The sequence below is a fragment of the Aotus nancymaae genome, unplaced genomic scaffold (genome assembly GCF_030222135.1).
Source record: "Aotus nancymaae isolate 86718 unplaced genomic scaffold, 86718_ANA_hifiasm-v0.15.2.pri h1tg000032l_0, whole genome shotgun sequence".
In the NCBI taxonomy this organism is placed as follows: domain Eukaryota; kingdom Metazoa; phylum Chordata; class Mammalia; order Primates; family Aotidae; genus Aotus; species Aotus nancymaae.
In genome coordinates this window covers 3,505,379-3,530,745 of record NW_026988445.1, presented here as the reverse complement: position 1 = coordinate 3,530,745, position 25,367 = coordinate 3,505,379, and the positions used below count along the sequence as shown (strand labels likewise).

General features: G+C 35.3%; 1 protein-coding gene across 5 annotated transcripts in view; it reads right to left on the bottom strand.

The window, feature by feature from the left end:
* The window catches only part of KCNK2 (potassium two pore domain channel subfamily K member 2), a 221,636-nt gene that overhangs the window by 110,236 nt on the left and 86,033 nt on the right, over window positions 1-25,367 (bottom strand). For all 5 annotated transcript variants that reach the window (XM_012459651.2, XM_012459653.2, XM_012459652.2 and 2 more), the window contains one exon: window positions 1,117-1,234. In XM_012459651.2, coding sequence (XP_012315074.1) covers window positions 1,117-1,234 — 118 coding nt within the window. The remainder of the gene's footprint in view (window positions 1-1,116; window positions 1,235-25,367) is intronic.

Genomic DNA, 25,367 nt, shown 5'->3' with positions numbered 1-25,367 from the left:
CCATAATCTGAGATTAGTCCCATTACAAGGGTAAGCGGAAAGAAAGAATTCCCTTTTTTACATATATTTTCTCACACCTGAAATTCCTTTATAACTATGATGAGTCAATTACCTTTTTTTCCTTCTTTCTTTTTAATCTGGAAAAATATTTGTCTTTATTTTTCAAAACACTGAACCAGTAAGTGTAATATCATAGATGTGCAGAAGTCTCCAGAAAATACCTTTTCTTTCTTAAAAAATATGCTTTAAAAGCATCTCTTTCCATGAGCAAGGCAGCTATTACCCTTCCCAATTCTCACAGAATGACAAGCGTGGCTTTCACTATGGGGTCTTGTGTTTAGGTTTCCTGAATACCTTCTGGGCACTGAATGACAAACTAACAGAGAGAGGACATCTACGTGTACCCATTCTGCTGCTTTAGAAGATGCCAAACACATGCATGAGTGAGTTCAAAAAAGAGACCACGTTCCATTACGCAACCCCTTCAACATTATAACAAACAATGAAATTTAAAGTTTAGTAAAACATCAGGGGCCTAAACTTTCATACTTTTTGTAATCCTCACATTTCAGGGTTAAATTTTACATATTTGTGCTACTGGCAAAATATAATCTATAAAAAACAAGTCCTGAAGTCATCATCATAAATGAGCATATAACAGGCATAATCTGTTAAAATGTACAGTTAAAATTTACAAATTGGAAAAGGTAATATCACATGAGAACGTCCATGAAAAGAATGTTAAAATTGTATTCAAATCCTTTTCTGCTACACAAAAAATATCAAAAATTTGGGAAGATTAAAAACTACTCGTCTAAAGAAATAATCATTTTAAGCTGTTTCTTGACATGACTACCATTAGTCAAATGACTGAACTACGCTGCTCCTAAGTTTTACATGTATTTTAAAGTCAACTCAGCATTCTAAAATAACTAGTTCATTTCCATTATTCCTTTGCTTAAACTGTCAAACCCCCTTTTCAAAATCAATTTACTATAATCTAGTTTTTCTACCTTAAGTAGATCATTTTGACCAACCATATAAAAAAATTCAAACAAATGGATTTCAGCTCACAAACTGTACCAAAATAAAAAACAAAAATAAGTTGTCTCCTACCTATGGTTGTAATAACAGTGCCAGCAAAGAAGAAGGAACTTCCCAAATCCCAGTGACTGATTTGATTGGAGGTGTTTCCTAAAGGTATAATCCCTGCATTTATTGCTGCCACTATTTGCTGCAAGTTTAAAAAGAAATTTATCAGTACACATGAATCACATGGAGACATCAAACAGCACATAGTCCACCCCAGAAACTAATTATTTGACAAAGAGAATCAACTCTAAGATTTTGCTTTTCCATTTAATATGCATAATATAGCTTAAAACTTTATGCTGAAGAATTTAGTAACAGTCAAGTTATAAGAAACTTACATGTGATATCAAGTTAATTGATTGGTATGAAGATTATAATATTGTACCAATATGCATTCATATTGTCATCAATTAACATAGTTAATGACTTATTTGAATTAGTAACTAAATATAACAATGTTCTCTAGTAAGCACCACAGAGTAAAAATAGTAGGTTGCAAACTATAGTTAAAATATATAATAGCTTCATCAAAAAGAAAGGATTTACAAAGTGCTGCTCATTTCAAATGTTAACCATATGCATCCAAGTCTGGGTTGGCCATAACTGTACCAAGCCTATCTCAAAAAGAACTAACAAAACAACTTAAGATGAAAGGAAAAGGCAACATCATTTCATGATCAAGCTTAAGGCAGTCCATGTAGATCTATACTCTTAGAATTTCTACAGATTTTGATCAATTCTATGACAATGAGAATCACCAAAGCTCTGTAGATGACAATCTGTCAGCAATATCACAGAGAGACCACTAAGATCTATTGCTGAGAATGTTGAGTGGTATTAAGAGAAAGACAGAAAGATGACATTATAATCCCTCTGCAATCAGCTCATTTCGGGAGGTGGAGGTTGGAGGAGGAGAAGCACAGAAGATAAGACAATATGTTAAGAGAAAATGTATAGAAGAAGACAGACATTGCAGGAGATGATGGTTCTGTTGGAAAAATAGCTTTGGAGATCTTTACTATTTAATTTTCAGATTATAGAATTGGAAGAAACATCATTTGATAAGGAAATTAAAGGCCAAGAGAAGAAAAGTGGTTGATTTAAGGTTAAATAGTTTGCTGCAAATGGACAATAAGTACACTCTGAAAATGGGGTACTACTCAAGGAAGTTACTGGTACATGAAAAAGAACAGGTAGCCCACAGCTGAAACAAAACATAAAATCTGACTTCAGAACTGACTGTTATGAAATACATCTGATTTGTCTTAATCTATGAATTAAAAAGTTAATAGTTCTGTGTAAAGTTAATTAAATTGCATTGCTTTTATTTACTTTAACAGTGATATATATTTTTTGTAAAAAAAAAAAAAAAGGAAAATACAAAAAGGCATAAAGAGGATAATAAAAAGTATCCATAATTCCAGAATCCAGAGACAACCACTGTTAATGTATTACTATATCTATGCCTGGTAGTTTTACATCCGTTTTCACATAGTTGTATTTTCTATTCTTGGTCAACACTATTACATGCAGTTTTTTTTGTCATTACCGTATTTATTTAATCATGGCCCAATATGTAGATATACACGTTGTTCTAAAATTTGAATTAATATAAAATGTGCTGTTGTGAACATATTTATGCATAAATATTTTTCTACTTCTGAGCATTTCCCCAGGAGAGATTGCTAGGAATAAATTTGCCACAGTAAAGATTATGAATATTTTAAAGCATTTGATGTATAGTAGCAAATAGCTATCTTAGAAGGTTGCTTCAATTTACAACTACCCCCCAACAATTTACAAATGCTTAGCAATACCTCTAATATTAATGACATTTATCTTTAATGAAGTGATAAAATATATTTCCATTTACATAACCTTTATGAATAATACTGAACATGAATGATTCCTTTATCTAATATTAAATGCACATAAATATATACATATATATACATATGCACCACACACAGTGAAGTTTGAGATGGCCAAGTCTATTCATCTGACTGTTGTAACTATAATATCAGCTAAGGCAGCTCTCCCTTCATTATCTTTCTTTTAAATGTTTTGCAGTTATTGCTCTGTTATTACTGTATAAACTTCAGAATTTAAATCTTATAAAAATTTTCATTTTCATAGATTTAACATATTTCCATTGAAATATGTTAAATATTTCACACACGTTAAATGTTTGAAAATAGAGGAAATTTGTAAATTAAAAAGTAAACACTATTATAATACTCAAACTTCATACCAAGGAAGATGGTGTGAATCTATTGAGTCTCCTATACTATACTGATTAAATATTCCATATAGATCTATAAGGTTATTACCAAATATTTCACTTTTTTCTACTTAGAGTCATAATTGGTTATTGCTGTTATATATATAAATGTATATTGCCAGTCCTCTGCACCAGCAATTCTCAAAGTTTGTATCTTAAAATGCTTTTCAATCTCAAAAATTAATGAAGATATCAAAGAGCTTCTGTTGGTGTGGGTTATCACTATTCATATTTCCTATATTTGTCTGAATTTCTGATTTTTAAAATGTTCATGTAAAAATAACAAGAAAACTCATATATGTTAAATAAGTGATCTATTTTTACAATAAATAATTATGTCTTCCAAAACAAAATACATAGTGAGAAGAGAGGCAGTTTTACAATTTTATAAATCTCTTTTAATATCTGGCTTAATAGGAAACAGGTATATTTTAATATGTTTCTGCCTTCAATCTGTTGAAATAGCACATCACATAGCCACTGGCAGCCTTCATTGTACACTCAAAAAGTGAGACACGGCCAGGTGTAGTGGCTCACACCTGTAATCCCAGCACTTTGGGAGGCCAAGGCAGGCAAATCATCCGAGGTCGGGAGTTCGAGACCAGCCTGGTCAACATGGTGAAACCCGTCTCTACTAAAAATACAAAAAAAATTAGCTGGGCATGGTGGCTCGTGCCTGTAATCCCAGCTACTCAGGAGGCTGAGGCAGGAGAATTGCCTGAACCCAGGAGGCGGAGGTTGCGGTGAGCCAAGATCGTGCCATTGCACTCCAGCCTGGGTAACAAGAGCGAAACTCCGTCACAAAAAAAAAAAAAAAAATACAAAATTAGCTGGGCATGGTGTCATGTGCCTGTAATCCCAGCTACTTAGGAAGCTGAGGCAGGAGAATCGCTTGAACCCAGGAGGCAGAGGTTGCAGTGAGCCGAGATCACACCATTGTACTCCAGCCTGGGCAACAAGACAAAACTGTGTCTCAAAAAACAAAAAAATAAGTGAGACAAATTATTATATATATTTTTACATTTAAAAGACAAAAACATCTTAGTACTACAAAGAAAATATCTTTGGCCAAGTGTGGTGGCTCTTGCTTATAATCCTAGCACTTTGGGAGACTGAGGTAGGTGGATTACTTGAGCTTAGGAGATGGAGACCAGCCTAGGCAATACGGTGAAAACCCCTCTCTACAAAAAATAGAAAAATTAGCTGGGCCTGGTGGCATAATCCCAGCTACTAGGGAGGCAGAGGTGGGAGGATCGCCTGAGCCTCAGAGGTCAAGGAGGCTATGAGCTGTGATCATACCACAGCTCTCCAGCCTGGGTGACACAGGAAAACCCTGTCTCAAAAATAAATAAATAAGTAAATAAAATAAAATAACTTTGATCTTAACAAACCTCTGAGCGGGTCTTGAGGATCACATTTTGAAAACTACTATTCTATACTGAACTCATTATTTTTGTTGGTTTGTTTGATTTCGTTTTTTACCTGGAAAACCAAAGTAAGCAAACTTATCACTTAAAAATAATTTTATTCCCACATATTTTAATAGCTATGTATTATTGATTTTAATGTCTTATTGCATTAAACAGTATTTCCAGAGCTAAGTTAAATAAGAATAATGACAGCAGATTCTTTATTTTTGTCATATAAAATCATCAATGGTTTAGGTATTTAATCACTAAATATATTGGCTGTTGGCAAGAAATGGCATTTAAATAAAATACGACAGCAAGCAAATAAAAAGACATAAAACTTTAAAAAACTAAAAAATAACTTTGAAAAGTATTTTAAGAGCAATAAGCATATAGGAGATGGAACAGAGGTAATAAGTGAAGAAACATAAAATGGTTCCATTTTATCATAAATCGAATAAAGTTATTGGTTCATATACTCTAATCTAGTGAATTCATAGGCTGTGTAGTTTAAATATATATATCAAGGCTTCATAAATCTGAAAGAGTTTCTTGTGATAATCATGCTTTTATCTAGTTACTCTGGAGGGAATGGCTTCACAGTTAATAAATATGGAAATGCCACTCTGATTCATGTGCACACAAACAATACAGGCACAGTCACAAAGACCTCTAGGATTGTAACTCCCAGGAAGAGCTAACTGTTTCCAGTAAAAATCAGAGAAGAAGAATTTAGACAGATTATAATTGCATCAAAAGTATATTTTTAGATTTTATGTACATTTCTTCAACACATTCATTTATTAAAAAAAAATTAGCAGTTGTGTATGGTACTAGGTGATGGAGAAGCAACAGAAAAGAAAAAAAGTACCTGGTGTTGTAGATGAGAAAAGATAAGGTAGGCCTTCAAACGCTGCCCCATTAATTAAAATTAATTATTTTACTGACTATAGCAATTGATTTAATATACCCTCCATAACCAGCACTATTTTAGCTTATTCTTTTTCTCATCAGTGATGAGGTACAACATCACCCAGATACTTGGATAAATTCCACAAATTATTTAAATTCAAAAGAAGCAAATGCAGACCTATAATCAGAAACAGTAGTATCTGGCAACATGTGGATTGTAATAATTATCACAGAGCTGTAATTATTGAAACAGAGGTTTGAGATAGAGCTAAGGGTATGTCAAATCACTATGAGAATGAGTCTACCATGAGGGTCTTTTCTCTAGAATATTCTTGTAAGTCTATTTTGTATTTTTGTATGAGGTCTCTTGGTCAACATGCACAGGAAATTGGATGTCCTTTCCCACTCACTGATGTAGAGCTAAGAATCTCTGAAATTTCAACATCAGGTCATTGGAGTACTTTTCCAATGCCTTCATGAGAAGTGTTTCTGGGTGTGCCATATTATGTGGCTAAAGTAACATAATCACCTCCTCACTGAATAGGTAATACAATTTCACTTTTTCATTAGAAGCAACTTTTCTGTAGAATCAAGTCATGTTGACAACTTGTGAGTAAGTTGAATGGTTTAGGTTAAGATAAGTGAATGTGGAATCCTATGTATTCCATCTTAACATATGATTACCTGAAATGCTGATAATAAGAAAGGACTTCCAAACCTAAAACCTACCATAGAGGCAGTAAAGGATAATCTTGATTGGATTCACATTGAATTTTGCTCCTCAGTTTATAGACAAACATAGAATGTACACTAGGGAAAATTAACACTTGGTTCCACTTAAGAGTGTAGCATTAAATTTAAGAAATAGAGCTCTAGGAGGCTTATACTCATGGACATGATAAAAATAATTATGGAAAATCTTGGTTTCCATGACAATGGTGGCTTTAGAATCAAAGTTCACAGAGTTCTACTGTGAATTTGTGCATTCTTGAATTGTAAATGCTGATGTCTCGATGCCATCTGGCATTTTGGGACTTTATTCAGCTTTAACACTGAACAATGATAAGACACACTTATTTGTAAGTATATGGGACCAGTACAGGCTTGGCATTCAAGGTAATGACTGACGATCATGAAAAGATTTCTGTCAGTCCAATTCCAAGGAACAGAGTAGGCTATATTGTGGATCTTAAAATACAAATGGCACCAGAAGTTCTGATTTTATGTATTTTTCCTATACTGAGATGTTCATGTTCATCAAAACAATACAGAATGTTTCGAATAAATCCCTCCTCTGTTATATCACCATCAGGATTTCATTAAAATATGCTATCATATCTATCTTCCTAAAATTAGAATCACATTAATAATTTTAACACTTTTAAGCTATAAAATAAAGTTCTGAACTGCAGGTACAAGGAGTTAACGCCTAATTAGGTTATACCAATGATGTATGTATAACTGGTTCAATGCTAACTTATTTTAATTGGACATTTAAGATTGCTTCCACTTTTTCTCCTTTTTAAAAAAAGACATAATTTCCAATCAATTGTACAATGGCCAAATCTACTTAAAATTATACTGACATATATACAATTATACAGCTCCTCAAACAGTAACAAGTATTGTCTTACCAAATTTCTGGTAGTTGCAATTACAGATCTTTATTTGTGACTATTTCTTTGCGAGGGAACCAGTTCCACCCTGAGAAGAAACTCGTGTTTAGGGAAGGAATCCAATCACACATCCATAACACTGCATCTGACCACTTCAACCATGTAAGTGAGATTATTTTTAAAAACTTGAAGAATGTGGGATGAGGAAAGTAGAATAATAAATGATGCTCTCATTGCCAAAGGACTTTGTGGGAAGATAATAGTAGGTATCATTACAATTTACGGTTACACCACAAAAATAATCATCACCCATCAATAATACACAGTCATACGTGTGTATTGTTGCCAAAGGCTACAGGATCCTCACGCATCTCATTCTTAACCTCTGGCTGTGTGTCAACATTATGATTACCTTATTCCAGATGATGTGAACTGTTTTGAATAGTCCTGCTAATAAAAGCAGAGAGTATCTCAACATGGCCCCTGCTCTCACAGGCTCAGAATTCACAGACAGCACTGGTGGAGCCTAGGCAACCTTGACTGGCATGTTTGAAGCAATAAAGAACCACACTGGATTATCCATTTTCTAAATATTTTTTAAAATTTACTTGACGTATATGTCTGAAATGTTATTTATGTTGTTTACAGACATCATTTATACAAGACACTCCTCCTCTAATGTCAGCAACATGTGGCAGTCTTATGATTGGGCTGCTTCTTGGGCCATTTTACATATCAAATTAGGTTCCAATAAGGGCCAGCAGGATAGAGGTTTTTTGTGAACTTACATGAAAACTATCCCATGGCATATTCTTTGCACTACAGGGAATAAGCCCCAGAAACCAGACCCATCTTCTTTACCTTTTCGTCCTTCCATGATATTCTGGAAACTAAAGTATGTCATTGGGTTCCTCACATGAATCCAATAATATAGGGTAGGACCCTTAATAATTGACCAAGGGAGCACACAACTTCTTGAAAACCACACTACACTAGCATATTGCTCTTCAACAATATTCCATGAGTAGTTCTCAGTTAATGCTAACACTAGGTTGAAGCATATAAAATTGCCAATATCTGAGCATTTGGTACATGCAAAATGGCAATTAAATATGAGCATGCAAAAGAATAGTACTCGTGTTTTGATGAACAGTGTGTAATAACATACTAAATTTCACTGCAGTGTGATATTTATTATTGCAGAAATTGCTAATTTCCATGAACAGGAACTTGTTACTAGCAAATCAATCTATTAGGCTGTCTTTACAATTCTATAGTGAAGGATATGTTCTTATTAAAGGTAAACCCTTTATTGCTGAGAATGGTATTCTGAGAAAATGTAGGCTGTTGAATCCTTACTGGAAATTCAAGTTGTATTCCATTTTTGCATACATCTGAGAAATCCAGAGATACTCATATTTAAGATAATTAAATTTTATAGAAGTAATTTCATATATACATGATTTGATATCAAATCCTGTGACTCATTACATGAAACTAGTTTTTCAGAAATTCTGTAGTTAAATGGACATGGCACTTGTTTTATTTTTGTCTGGGATAAATAGAGGCATCTGCCTAAATATAAAATACAGAAATCCCAAAGTTACATTCCACAATTAAATGAAATGTTATAAAGTGTTAACAAATGTTAGATTTTCAAAACCTAGCATCAATAATCTTTTTCCTTTATAAAAATATATTTCTGATTTCATGTGGAAAAAAAAGATGGAGTAGTACTTTGCATATTTTATACAAAATATAGGTGTTTAAATCATACTATATTTAGAGACTGAGAAGCATATTTTCAAGGCTCCCCCACAGTGTATTTTATAAGGAAGATTTTGTAAGAAATATGCCATAATGTTTTTAATTCATTTCCAACAATGTTTTTGTTGGAAAAGTTTTGAGTCAAAATATATTTATTTCCTGAAGATTTTCTTAAATAAAATTTAATTCTTATGACTTAAAAGGGATAGTATTTTTTACAGAAAGCAGTTTCTGCACACTAGACTTCAAGAAAGCATGTCTAAAAGTAAATATCTTGCTTACCTTCTCACATATTTCCTTGTATTGGGGGATTATGCAATTGAATGTCAAAGCTATTTTTAAACAGACTAATGAAGGCTACAGCTTTTTCCTTGCTCTTTTGAAAGTGTAAATTTGTTTTCTGTTAGTAGAAACAAAAGCTGAAAATCCAAAGCAGGGAGCAAGAGATTTGAGCGTGGATGTCATCAAAGGGCCAGAAAGCAAGAAGCATACTGCTGGGTATTTGGGTTATCTTTCCCCATCATATCCATTTAGGGAGCTTTGTTTTAATCATAAAAGTAATATACATATTATTCAACATTTGGAAACATAATACTAAAGAAAAAAATCAGTCACAGTTCCTAAAACAGTATTTTGCAACATGCATATTTTCATATTTTAATAGTTCTAACAATAAATCTGCTGAAAACTCTTTTCATATAACATAAGCACCTTCCACGGCATTTTGTAGTCTTCAGAACCATCATTTTTAAGGACCGCAATACCTCACTAAGTAGCTACATTTAACATAGTTTACATAACTAGTCCTCTATTATTGAGTAAACTTGTCTAATGGTGTCTAAGGGCAAGTAACCACTCACTGAGTTGTTATAGAGAAGACTTATACATCCGGCAAGGACTGAACTTGAAATACTGAAATTCTTTTCTCTTTGAGCCTCAATGAAATGAGCACAGTGGTGTATAGAAGAAAACAAAACAAACGTGAAGAAGACCCTGTGCGACTCTGAAGCAGCCAGAAACACACCTGGGAAGCAAAAGCACACAAGCTGCATTTCCCCAGCACGCACTTTTCCATGAGTCTTCCTACATTCCATATCATTGTATGGAATAATATTTTATGGGACTACTAATTTTTGTCTATCTTTCCAGTCACCTTCTTCCCCATGTCAGAATGAGCAGAAGAAAATGGTTAATAAAAGAAAAGGAAAGCATGAAAAGAGGAGGCAGAAGAAGAAGTGAGAAACAAAAAGGCAAGAAGAGGGGAAAAAGATCACGGTTGTTTAGTCAGTAAGGAAGACTCAGCTCTAGGAGAGTAAGATATTTATCTAGGCAGTTCCTTTAAAAGAGGCTGTCCTCAGGGAATGGAACATCACACACCGGGGCCTGTCAGGGGGTGGGGGGCGAGGGGAGGGATAGCATTAGGAGAAATATCTAATGTAGATGACGGGTTGATGGGTGCAGCAAACCACCACAGCACGTGTATAACTATGTAACAAACCTGCACGTTCTGCACATGTACCCCAGAACTTAAAGTATATATAAAAAAAGAAGTTGTCCTTAAAATAGGATTTGAGTAGGCAGGAGACTGACATCAGGGAGACAGTACCAGAAACAATATTTTTGTACCATTTTGCCCAAGGCGTGCGACACTAACCAACATTTATTTACACGCTATTTTTCTAAGGCCTGAATTTCTAAACTGATGAGATGAAAAAAGCTAAAATGTGAAAAAGAGTGTTTTTCTCTGTCAATTACACACATCCTAGGGTTCCTAAATTTGGAAAATTTGTTGTTTTTTTCCAATAGAAAGTCACTGATCTCTATCCATTTGATTTCCCAGTGCATTGAGGCCTATAGTTCCATAACGGATACAAGTTTAAACAAAAAGAAAGTGTTTTATACCTATATAAAAGTAACCACAGGGGAAATGGTTATGAAAAGTATTCAAGTTTCCACAGAAAGGCAATATTTTTATGTAAGTTTTAAAAGCAAATGGATTTTTTCCCTGTCCTTCCAGAATCATAGTGAGAATTGAAACTAAAAATTCATAGTAACTAAAATATACATAGTGAGGATTGAAAATCTCAAGCTCTGTATACACACACACACACACACACACACACACACACACTGCAACAAAGTAACCAGTTAATACAATTTGTATTTGAATAAACAAACTTCCTACAACCCAAATTAGTCATGAATAAAGGCACTCTACTAAGACATTCCAATAATATCCTGATAGAGAGATCCTGTTTCAGGCCCCATAAAATGTGTATTTCTCACTTTGAGTGAGTTGACTCATTGCCATTAATAAGCCTACAAGAAATTTCTGTGCTTTTAGGCTCCAGGTAAAACTTCTTAATATACTGCAGAGGAAGTTTATTAATGACTTGCTAACATTATGCAGAGAAAAGGAAGTCTTGCAAAACTGTTTAATATGTTTATATTTCTTGGCTTAATGTCACAAAATCAAGACAGCGAAAATAATATATAACTTCCCAAAACATAGTGATTCATCCTTATTCTGTCCTAGTTCTTAGGTTTTTCCAAGTTTCCCCCGTCTTTCTCAATTACACACCCATACACACACCAGTTATAGCAAATACTGAATTGGTTTAAATCCATTTCGTTTGAGAAATAAGAACCTGATAGAATTTCTTGCCTTTTTTTGAGCCAAGCGGAATAATGGAGCTATCCTTTGACACCTGTCCAGTAGTTATTACACAAAAACGCAATTAAACCCTTCCCTCAGGCATCTCTGGCTGGCAGGAGAGTGTCACACCACAACCATCAGTGCTGAAAACGAGCTTGGCACCTTTCCTCATGTTTTCTACATTAGTCACTCGTATATGCTGTATTGTTCGTCTTCATGCACATTAGGATACCAATCTCAAGAGTGCTTCCGAGCACAGAACCCTATGAAGGGGAAGATGCTTCAAAATTCACATAATAACCATGAGGCTGGTGGGTCTTTTCTTCACTTCCTCTGTCTCCTAACTCCCACAATCCAAGAATATGTTTGTGAATATGTTGGTAAAACAGGCAGAAAACTTTTAAACTGAGTAGAGAAAGAGAAGAGTAAAAAGTCACAAAAAAAAGTCCTTCAGTCTCTCGAGGATTCAGAAGAGGTATGGAGGGGAAAGGTTATGGACATTAGGCCATGACTGAATACACTTGAACCTCACTCACACTTTTCATTTTGAATCACTTGCTATACATCTGTTGGGGCTGGGTGCAGTGGCTCATGCCTGTAATCCCAGCACTTTGGGAGGCCGAGGTGGGCAGATCACTTGAGGCCAGGAGTTCAAGACCAGCCTGGCCAACATGGGAAGGCCCTGTCTTTACTAAAATTACAAAAATTATCTTGGCGTGGTGGCGCATGCCCATAATCCCAGCTAATAAGGAGGCTGAGGCATAAGAATCACTTGAATCTGGAAGGAAGAGATTGCAGTGAGCCGAGATCGTGCCATTGTACTCCAGCCTGGAGACAGAACGAGATACTGTCTCAAAAAAAATAAAAATAAATAACATCTGTTGGGCATCCTCTATATAGCTACCTCTCTTTAAGCTAACTATTTAAAACAGCAGTGCAAGACCTGAGGGGCTTCACCAGTAACCTTGTGAGCATTATGCATATAGTTTTACTTAAGAGGGATCATATACCCTCATACCTTTCACAAAAGCTGAGGCGTAGAGAGGCTAAGTGTGTCACTTGGTCAAAATAAGTAAAATATGCCAAAATAATGATAAAATAACTTGGGAAGCCAGGCTCAGGTCTTGGTGTTATATTAATAGTTCAGCTGTATTACAGCTTTTGGCCTAGCCTTGGACATAATTATCATTTACAGTATTATTTCTATGTGGAAATACTGAAAGTTCTGAGCAAAAAAATACATTTACAAATGATTTTTTTAAAAATCAACTCATAAATTGAATGTTGGTGAATATTTTATTTTATCCACATGTGTACAATGCATTCTAAATAGTCATCAGGCCTCGTCTTATATCTTGATGTCGCATATGGCCTATGTGTCCAGTATAATGCTAACTGCTCAAGAATCATTTGTAGCATATTCTATGCTTACTGATTTTGGAGTAGACATAAAATCACTATCAGAAACTGACAGAATACAGTATAGTCATCTATTGTTAGGTGACACATGACTACACTGTATTCTGTCAGTTTGTGATAGTGAGAAATGTGATGCTAAGAATGGTGTTGTTAGGCAATTTCATCATTGTGTGAGCATCATAGCGTGTGCTTCCACAAACCTAGCGATAGCCTATTGCTCCTAAGCTACAAACCTGTTCAGCATGTTTCTGTACTGAATACTGCAGACAACTGTAAGACAATGGTAACTATTTGTGTATCTAAGCATATGGAAACACAGAATAGAGTAAAAATATGGTATAAAAATAAAAAGCAGTACACCTGTGTAAGGCACTTACATGAATGGAACTTGCAGGACAGGAAGTTGCTCTGGGTGAATGGTGAGTGGATGTGAGGGTGTAGGACATTACCGTACACTTAGGGTACATCAAATTTATTTTGAAAATAAAACTAACTTTCTTCAATAACAAATTCACCTTAGCTAATTGTAAATTTTTCACTTTATAAACTTTTTAAAATTTTTTATTATTTTGTCCTAGCACTTAGCTTAAAACACATTGTACAGCTGTATAAAAATATTTTTTCTTTATATCTTTAGTACATAATCATTTTTTTTTACTTTTTTTTAAAACTTTTTAAGCACTTAAAAAAAAACTAAGAGACAAACAAACTAGCCTAGGACTGCACAAGGTCAGGACTGTCAATACTACCGACTTCCATCTCCACATCGGGTCTCACTGCATTTCTCCCAGGAAAGGGAAAGAGGAGACTGAAACATATGTCCAATAAGCAAACTTTCCAAAAGGCTTCTTAAGGGGCTGGTGCCTGTCTCGTCCAACTAACAGCATTAACAGGACCTAACATGCTCTACAAGTCTGGGAGCCACTGAGAACAAAGAAGAGCTGAGCAACAAGTGGTAGCTCCAGAGAGAGCAAGAGATTACAAGCCCAGAAACAAAAAGAGTAAATCCCTGTACTTGGTAACTTAAATGCACAAGTCTAGAGAATGCACAACCACAGAAAAGATTTGAGCCCCACAGAATCTCTAGGCAGGCTGATTAGGGCTGATTGGTGATTAGGTTTTTCCCCATATGAATCCAGTCCTTAGAGATTTACAGAAGTGACTCTTTATTTTACATGCATAGATCCCATCATAAAAGTTACAAGGCACATAAAGCAACAAGGAAACATGCCCCAATTAAAGAACAAACTAAATCTCCACATACTGATCCTAAAGTAACAGGCATATGAACTATCTCATATAGATTCAAAATAATCATCATAAATATGTTCAACAAGCTCAGGAAAAATAATATATGAACAAAATGAGAATGTCAACAGGAGACATAAAATAGAAACAAGAACCCAAAAGAAATTTTTGAGCTGAAGAATACAATAATTTAGTGGGAAAATTCACTAGAGTGGTTCAACAGCAGACTTGATCAAGCACAAGAAAAAACCAATGAACTTCAACAAAGATCATTTGATAGTATCCAGTTAAAAGAGCAAAAGGAAAAAAAATAATTAACAAGAGTAAAGAAAGTCGAGTGACAGAGGAGGAACCATTAAATGAATGAATATATGCAACAAATAAAAATCATATATAACAGTCCACAGTTAACATTATAGTCAATGGTGAAAAGCTGAAGATTTTATCCTCTAAGATCAGGAACAAGACAAGGAGGCCCACTCTCACCATTTCTGTTCAGATAGTACTGGAAGTCCTAGGTAGAGCACCTTGGCAAGAAAAAGAAACAAAACACATCCAAATCAGAAAAGAAGACAAGAAATTACCTCTGCTCTCAGATTACATGAAAAGACATGCAGAAAACCTAAGTGCATATTACTAAGTGAAAGAAGCCAATCTTACCAAGCTATATGCCATATAATTCCAACTATATGACATTTGAAAAAGCAAAATTACGGGGATAGTAATAGGCTGTGGTTGTCAGGATTTAGGGGGTTAGGCAGAGCACAGAGTATTTTTAGGGTACCAAAACTACTCTTTAGGCTACGGTAATGGTGGACACATGACATTATATGTTTGTCCAAGCCCATAGACTCTACAACATCAAGACTGAACCTTAATGTAAGCAATTAGGTGATAATGATGACAGTGATGTGATAGTAATGTGTCAGTGTAAGTTCGTGAATTTTAACAAATGTGTAACTGTGATGAAGGACGTTGATAATGGAGAAAGCTATGCACGTGTCAGGGCAGGGAGTATATGGGAAATCACTGCACTTTCTGTTCAATTTTGCCATGAACCTCAAAGTGCTCTAAAAATAATGTATTAAATTTAAAAAATAGAATGTTTGAGATTAGAAAATATGAAAAAACTAAAACAAAACAAAAATAAATATCAAATGCAAGTGATGCTGTCATAAAGACAGGCATAGGGACCAATGGAACAGAATCAAGAATCCATAAATAAACCTATGCATATATATAATCAAATGATTTTCAACAAAGGTGTCAAGATATACAATGAGGAATGGGTAGTCTTTTCAATAGTTTTGAGAAAACTGGATATCCACATCAAAAAGAAGGAAACTGGACCCTCAGCTTACACTATACACAAAAATCAACTCAAGCTGGGTTAAAGACTTAAACATAAGACCTAAAACTATAAATCTACTAGGAGAAAACATAGTGACCTCTTCAAGACATTGATCTAGGCAAAGATTTTATGGTTAAGACCTCAAAAGCACAGGCAACAAAAACAAAACTAGACAAATGGGACTGTATTAAACTAAAAAGCTTCTGCAAGGCAAAAGAAATAATCAACAAAGTGAAGAGGCAACCTGTTGAATGAGACAAAATATTTACAAACTATTCATCCAGCAACGGACTCATATCCAGAAGGTGCAAGAAACTCAACCCAACAAACACTAAATAATCCCATTTAAAAATAGGTGAAAGACATAAATAGACATTTCTCAAAAGAAGACATACAAATGGCCAACAGGTATACAAAAAATTGCTCAACATCACTAAGCATCAGAGAAGTGAAAATTAAAACCACAATGAGATATCATCTTACCTCAGTTAGAATGGCTATAATTAAAAAGACAAAAAATAACAGATGTTGGCAAGAATATAGCAAAAGGGAACTTGTATATACTGCTGGTGGAAATGTAAATCAGTACAGCCACTATAGAAAGCAGTAGAGAGATTCTCAAAAAGCTAAATAAAACCACCATAATATCCAGCCCACTATTGGGTATTTACTCAAAAGAAAAGAAATCAATATATCGAAGGGACATATTGTACTGTACTCCCATGTTTGTTGCAGCACGATTTCCGATAGCAAAAATATAGACTCAACTTAAGTGCCCAAAACAGATGAATGACTAAGAAAAAGGTGTCACACACACACACACACAAACACTATTCAACCATGAAAAAAATTTAAATCATGTTATTTGCAGCAAAATGGATAGAACTGGAGATTATTACATTAAGTAAAATAAGCCAGGCACAGAAATACAAATCTCACATGTTCTCACTCTTACATGGGAGCTAAAATCAATCCCATGGAAGTAGAGAGTGGAAAGAAAAACACTAGAGACTAGGAAGGGTGTGTGGGTGGGAGGGGGTGGGGAATGAAGAGAGGTTGGTTAACGGGTACAATCATATAGTTAGGCAGAAGAAATAAGTTCTAATGTTTGATAGCACATTAGGGTGATTGTGGTTAACATCAATATATATTTTAGAATAGCTGGAAGAGAGGAGTTAAAATATAACCAACACACAAAAATGATAGACACTTGGGTAACAGAGATCCTAAATACCCTGACTTGATCATTACACATTCTATGCATGTAATGAAATTTCACATGTACTCCATAACTATGCACAAATATAATGTATCAAAAAATTAAGAGAATAAACTATATATATATGCGTACATATATTCATTCACTTCTGCATTTTAAAAAACTAAATGGCAATAGCAAACTGTTTTCATTTTCTCCACTTTATGCTTTTCAATAACATTATATCCTGAAGTTTACTCCATGTTAGCACATGAAGATATGCCTTCATCTCTCCCTCCCTCTCCTCAACCCCTCACACACAAATATCCACACACACCCACCCATCCAACCCCACACAGATGAATAGTACTGTTTTATATGTATACTATAATTTACACAACCAGACCTCTGTTAGTGAATGTTTGAGTTGTCTGCTGACTTTTGGTAAAAATAGTCCTGCTTAATAAACTCTTTACCAAAAAAAATGACTTAAACATAAGACCTGAAACTATAAAACTTCTAGAAGAAAACACAGGGGAAAAGCTTCATAACATTGGCCTTGGCAGTGATTTCATGGATATGACCCCAAAAGCCTAAGCAACAAAAGCAAAAATAGGTAAATAGGACTATGTCAAACAAAAAAACTCCTGTGCAGCCAAGGAAGAATCAGTAGAATGAAAAGACAACCTGTAAAACAGGAAAAGTTACTTGGAAACCACATACGGTCCATCAGTATCCATGAGTGATTGGTTTCAGGACCACATCACCCCATAAATACAAGTCCCTTATATAAAATGGACTAAAAGAAAACATAGTGACCTCTTCAACATCAAGGTCTTCAAGAAGATCAATGCCTTCAAGAAAATCAGTCCTCAGTCCCTTATATATAATGGTGCGGCATTTGCATATAATAGATTACTTACACCAGGCGTCCCCAAACCACAGTCCTGTACTAGTCATGGCCTATAAAGAACCAGGCTACACAGAAGGAGCTGAGCAGCAGCCAGGGAGCTCTATCACCTGAGCTCTGCCTCCTGTCAGATCAGTGGTGGCATTAGATTCTCACAGCAGTTCAAACCCTATTGTAAACTGTGCATGTGAGGGATCTATAATAGGCTGTGCACTCCTTACGAGAATCTAACTAATGCCTTATGATCTGAGGTGGAATTGTTTCATCCTAAAACCATCCTCCCCCTACCCTACTAGTTGGTGAAAAAATTATCTTCCATTAACGCGGTCCCTGGTGCCAAAAAGGTTGAGGACTGCTGACTTACAATGCCTAATGCGACATAAATGCTATGTAAATGGTAGTTATACTGTGTTGTTTTTATTTGCATTATTTTTATTGCTGTATTTTTTTTTTCAAATATTTTTGATCTGTGGTTTGTTGAATCCATGGATGCCAAACCCATGGATACAGAGGGCCGACTATACCTAAGAAGAGATGAATATCCAAAATTTATATAGAACACACATGACTCAATAGAAAAAAACAAATAATTTGATTTTTAAAATGGGCTAAGGACTTGCATAGACATTACTCCAAAGAAGACATAACAAATGAACAGCAGGTATATGAAAAGATGCTCAACATCACTTATTATCAGGAAAACACAAATCAATGAGATAGTACTTCACATATACCCCTTAGGATGACATCATCAAAACAACAGAAAGTAACCAATATTGGCAAGAATGTGGAGAAATGAGAACACTTGTGCACTGTTGGCGGGATGGTAAACGGTGCAGCGGCTATGGAAAATCGTATGGCAGTTCCTCAAAAAAATTAACACTGGAACTACCATATAATCCTGCAATCCTATTTCTGGGTATTTATTTATAATAACCATACAAAAGAATAACATACCTAAAAATACGTCTAACCAAGAAGGTGAAAGCTCTCTACAAAGAAAATTACACAACACTGCTGAAAAATAACACAGATGACACAAACAAATGGAAAAATGTTCCATGCTGATAGATTGAAATAATATCGTTAAAATGGCCATACCACCCAAAGCGATCTATACATTCAACACTATTCCTATCAAATTAAAAACATAATTTTCACAGAATTAGACAAAACTACTGTAAAATTCATATGGAACCAAAAAAGAGCCCAAAGAGCCAAGGCAATCGTAAGAAAAAAAAAAATCCAGAGGCATTACATCATCTGACTTTAAACAATACTATAAGGCTACAGTAACCAAAACAGTATGGACTTTATATCCAGAATTCATAAGGAACTTAAATCAATTAGGCAGAAGACATGAGCAGACACTTCTCAAAAGAAGACAGATAAGGGGCTGACAAACTTAAAAAATGCTCAACATCACTAATCATCAGAAAAATGTAAGATCAAAATTACAATGAGATACCATCTCACACCAGTTAGATGGCTATTATCAAAAAGTCAAAAAAATGACATGTTGGCAGGACTGTGGAGGAATATGAATGCTGGTACATAGTAGGTGGAAATGTAAATTAGTTCAGCCACTGTGGAAAGCAGTTTGAAGATTTCTCAAAGAATTTTAAATAGAACTATTATTTGACCCAGCAGTCTCATTATTAGGTATTTACCCAAAGGAAAACAATAATTCTACCAAAAAGACACATCCACCTAATGTTCATCACAGCACTATTCACAATAGGAAAACCATGTCATCAACCTAGATGCCTATCAATAGTAGACTGAATAAGAAAAATGTGGTACAAACACACCATGGAATATTGTGCAGCCATAAAGAACAACAAAATCATGTCCTTTGTAGCAGCATGGACACAGCTGGAGGCCACTATCCTCAGTAAACTAATGCAGAAACAGAAAACCAAACACCACATGTTCTCACTTTTAAGTAGAAACTACACATTGAGTATACACGGACATAAAGATGGGAACAATAGATACCAGGAAGTATTAGAGCAGGGAAGAAGGAAGGGAGGAGGGCAAGGGTTAAAAAACTGAGTACTGGGCACGTGGCTCACGTCTGTAATTCCAGCACTTTGGGAGGCCAAGGCAGGTGGATCACGAGGTCAAGACATCGAGACCATCCTGGCCAACATGGTGAAACTCCGTCTCTGCTAAAAACACAAAAATTAGCTGGGCATGGTGGCGCGTGCCTGTAGTCCCAGCTACTCAGGATTCTGAGACAGGAGAATTGCTTGAACCTGGGAGGTGGAGGCTGCAGTGAGTCAAGATCGCACCACTGCACTCCAGCCTAGCAACAGAGCAAACTCCATCTCAGAAAGCAAAAAAGGACACTACGTTCAGTACCTCAGCGATGGATTCAATCATACCCCAAACCTCAGCATCACACAACAAATATGCAGACGTACTCCCTGTATCTAAAATCAAAGTTGAAATAAATAAACAATAATTATTAAAAACAAAAGAACTGAAAATAGGATCTTCAAGAAATATGTACATTCCCATTTTTATTCCAGCATTATTCACACTAGCCAAGAGGTGGAAATGTCCATTGATGGATGAATGAAGAAAGAAAATGGGCTATATACACACTATGGAATATTATGCATCTCTAAATAGGAAGGAAGCCCTGTCATCTGCTACAACATGGAGGAAGCTTGATAATACTATGCTAAGTAAACCAGTCACATAAGGACAAATACTGTATGCTTCCACTTATATGAGGTATCTATAAAATGGTCAAACTCATAGAAGCCAAAAACACAGTGGTGGTTGCTAGGGGTTGGGGGAAGGGGAAAAGGAAGACGTTCTGTTCAGTAGGTATAGGGTTTCAGTCATGCAAGATGAAAAGTTCTATAGAGATCTGTTGTACCACAATGTGCACGTAGTCAACAATACTGTATTATACGTTTGTAAATTTGTTAACTGGGTAGATCTCTTGTTACATGTTTTTTTTCCCACAACTAAAAAAGTATTAAGTGCCTGATATAAAAGAATAGTTTTAAAAGATGGTATATTCACAAAAAGGCATACTACAAAGCCTCTAAAAAGGGTTCTATAAATCTGTATTTAGAGATGTAGGTAGATGTTCACAATATAGTACAAAGTGAGATAATCATGATATGAGAGAATATGTATAATGAAACACAATTTGTGTAGAAAAAAATCCCATAGCCCCTTACAATGCTAGGCACACAGTAGGAACTCAATAAATATTTATTGACTTCATAAATTTCATTAATCTACCATACCAAAAATTGTTTAAATTCTAAGTTGTCTCAATTCTGTTCACTAACATGTTTTGTATTTATCATCCATGAATTTGTGAAGTCCTTTTTAAAAATCCATTTGTAACCTCACTTGAGCATTTTGGTGATGAGATACTTCACAAAGACACCACCTGCTTTTATTTCCCCCAAGATTCAGGAGGATTTTTCCCTAATCCTAAAATTCTGAGATGTTTCACTAATTCATTTAGCAATGCACAGGAGGCAGCAAGCAAGCACTAGCAAGAGAACAGATGATCAACGCAAAACAGTGAGTCACACCTGTTGGGAGTTTGGGGCAAACTGCTGCTCTGTAGGGCAAAGAAGAAGATACACAGATTACCGACTCAACAAAATAAAAAGCGTTAGAATAGCTAGCTCTGATCCTAGAATGATGACGGTTTTTATAAGAGAAAGTAAAAGTAAAAAGGGGACATTAGGAGGGAGGGAGTCTGAAAAACCAGGAGTCATGGATCCAGTGTTTGTTCTATTGCTAACTGGTAATATGCTCTTAGGAAAATGATCAAATTATTTGTTTTCTTAACTCTGAAATGACAGAGTTTGAATAGGCAACAGCTACGGAAGGTCCCAAGTTCCAAATTCCATGAGTTCTTTGAATGTTACATGCAATTAATTCAAAATATATTTTGATACAATTTTGCTGATGTTTTCTACTAATTGCCTGCCTTTCGGATGTAGTTGCCATTTTTGCTAGTTCTTTGCATTTCCTTTTAAACTCAAACACACTCATCTCAGCTTGGCCTCTACATAAGACTAGCTCATTTTTCCCCACTTCTTCAAGAAGAAAGGAATCTCAACATGTTTCTATTAAGAAGGCTTATCTGAAGCAATTCAATCCTGCATCAGGGGAAAACAACAGGGACTAAAACAGACAAGCACACACACAAGCTGTCTATGGATCAGGAAATAATATGATTGTGAAGTTTTGAATAATGGAGAATAAAGCAGGAGTTGTTGTCCCGTCAAAAAATACTTATTTGCATAATAGCACAGTACAGCTGTCCAAGAAAACTGTGCCTCAGGAATGATATCATTATTATAAAATAACATCATTTACCATTTTAATTAAGCCAAATTATTTTAAATTACCCTCATGAAATAGATTTTTAGGCCTGCTTAAATCAAGAGCCAAATGTCATTGTCTGATAAAACATCTCCCAGAAATTAAAACTGATGTGAAGCTTTGGAACTCGTTAACCAGAGAGAAAATAGGAAGCCTATATTTATTAAGAATAAAATAATTATACAGTCATTTCTGGTAGCATGTAAGCTGTAACATGCCCTGTTATATCAATATTGTGGAAGATTTTTAATAAAAAATAGATTTTAGGGGTGAAATCTACATCTTCTATCTTAAAACAGATGTTAGAATTTGTTTGGAGAAAACAGAAATAAAGAGCTGTGCCACACAGAGCCCATGCAGAAGAATCGTCTAATATCATCTATGCTCATAAAAATGTATCTTGTTCTTAAGGAATCTTAGACACATTAAATTCAATGCCTAGTACCAGCTTCAGCATCCTTAAGCAGCCACCTCCTGTCTCCCTACATCATCCCAGAAGTACACACGTTCTCTGTCGTATCGCCCTAAGCATCTCTTTCTGAAAAGTTTTCTCCTCTCCTCCTATCCCAAACCCTGTGTGTTTCCTCTCAGTCCTCATTCTTGAACATTCTTCACAATGCCAAATTTCATAAACATTTCTCCAATTACTCTTTCTAAATGTATTTGATCTAATATCCCTAACAGGCCTCTACATGACAGTCACATGTTGCTTACATGGGGATACATTCTGAAAAATGCATCCTTAAGAAATTTCATCCTTGTGTGAACTTCATAGAGTATACTTCCACAAGCCGAGATGGCATAGCCTGCTATATATCTAGGATATATGGTAGAGCCTTTTGCTCCCAGGCTATAGACCTGTACAGCATGTTGCTGTGCTGAATACGGCAGGCAATTGTAACACATGGTAAGTACTGGTGTATCTAAACATAGAAAAGATCAAAGAGAGTGCACCTGTATAGGGCATCTACCGTGAATGGAGTCTGCAGGACTGGGAGTTGTTCTGGGAGAGTAAGTAAGTGAGGGTGAGTGAATGTGAAGGCCTAGGACATTACTGTACACTACTGTCGACTTCATAAACACCATGCACCTAGGCTACTAAATCCATTAAGAATACTTTCCTTTCTTCAATAGTAAATTAACCTTAACTTGCTATAGCCTTTTTACTTTGTAAACTTTTTAATTTTTTTTAACATTTTGACTCTTTTGTAATAACACGTAGGTTAAAATAAACACATTGTACACCTGTACAAAAAATTTTTCTTTCCATGTATGTTTATTCTATAAGCTTTTTTATTTTTAAATATTTTTACTTTTTAAATCAAACAGTTTTAATAAGAACTAAGACACAGACACACATATTAGCCTAGGCCCACACAGGGTTAGGATCGCCCATACCACTGTCTTCCATCTCCGTATCTTGTCCCATGTAAGTTGTTCAGGAGTAAGACATGCACGACGCTGTCATCTCCTATGATAACAACGCCTTCTTCTGTAATGCCTCCTGAAAGACCTGAGCAGTTTTACAGTTAACTTTTGTATATATTAATAGAAGGGATCCCAATTGCCCTCATTTAATCATTACATATTATATACAGGTATCAAAGTATCACATGTACACCCAAAATATGCACAACTATTATATCAATTTAAAAACTCAAAAAATATTTTAAAAAATAAAACAAAATAAAATAATGAAAACAGTATAGTATAGTGAATACATAAACCAGTAACATAGTTGTTCATTGTCATTATCTAGTATTAGGTAGTACATAATTGTATGTGCAACACTTTTATATGACTAGCAGTGCAGTTGGTTTGTTTACACCAGCATCACCAGAAACACTTGAGTAATGCATTGAGAGATGACATTTTGATGGCCACGTCATAGGCAATAGGAACTTCTAGCTCCATTATAATCTTATTGGACCACAGTCATATGTACAGTCCATCATTGACCAAGATGTCATTATGTGGCATGAGACTGTATTTGCCTAACACAATTCTGATGCAATTATCTATTTCTTTCTGAAATTTTCTATTTGTTCACTTCCCATTGCACCTAAAGCCCAGACCACTTGTCCTACCAGGCCAACCTCCCTCGCCTCATCCCCTACAGCTGTCCTGATCCACCAGGGATGGCCCAATCACATCACATCTTCTATGGGTCTTAGAATACGCCAAGTATGTTCTAGCCTTTGGATGTGCTGTCTTTTCCTTGAACACTTCCCGCCCACCCCTAGAAACCTTTATATGACTGACCTTCCCTCACCCAACCTCATCGAAATGTCATGTCCTCAGAGAAAACTTTTCTCAACGTGGCCCATCTGGAGACGCCCACCTCCCATCTCTATCTCATTAGGCATCTTTAGTCTTCAGAATATTAGTGCCTTCTGAAATTATCTTGTTCAAATAGGTATTTGTTAATTTTTAGTCACCCCTCACTAGCATAGCAGCTCCATGAGAACAAAACTCTCAGTTTAGTTCCATGTTGATTATATCCCAGGCATAGAACAATGCCTTTCAAAAAACAGAAACACAAAATGGATAAACGAACGAACATGGATTTTTACTATTTCTTGCTTTAGATGTGTAGATCATCACAGCAACTATCGTACCTCAGGCCTCCACAACAGCTAATACACTATCTGAATAAAACAGATAAATGCAAAAATGATTCTCAATAAGGATTCAGAAAGAGAACTCAAAGTAATCAGTATGTGTCCAAATGCCCAAACAAATTCAGATTCACAAAACCATACTGCAAACCAATTCTCCTTTTCTCCTACGCGAATGATAAATCATTTTGACCAATAATTAAATGTAACTTTGTCTTACAAAATTTTACTTAGTAACAACTGGGAATAATTGTCTCCCATGTGTTTGTTATGCATTTGATGGCTTATGATGGTTTGCGACAAACGAACAAAAGCAGCAGCCTGCCTCGCTTTCTGAGAAGCAGGAATAAATTGAGTGTTCTGAGAAGCCATCTCCTAGTACAGGAACATCAGAACTGCAACCAGGAATGTTTACATTTTTTTATGGACTGTGATGCCATTAACATTGTACTTTTTTTTTTTTTAACTAAAAGAGGCAGAGTCACCAAATTAAGCTTTAAAGTAAAGATCAACAAGACCTCC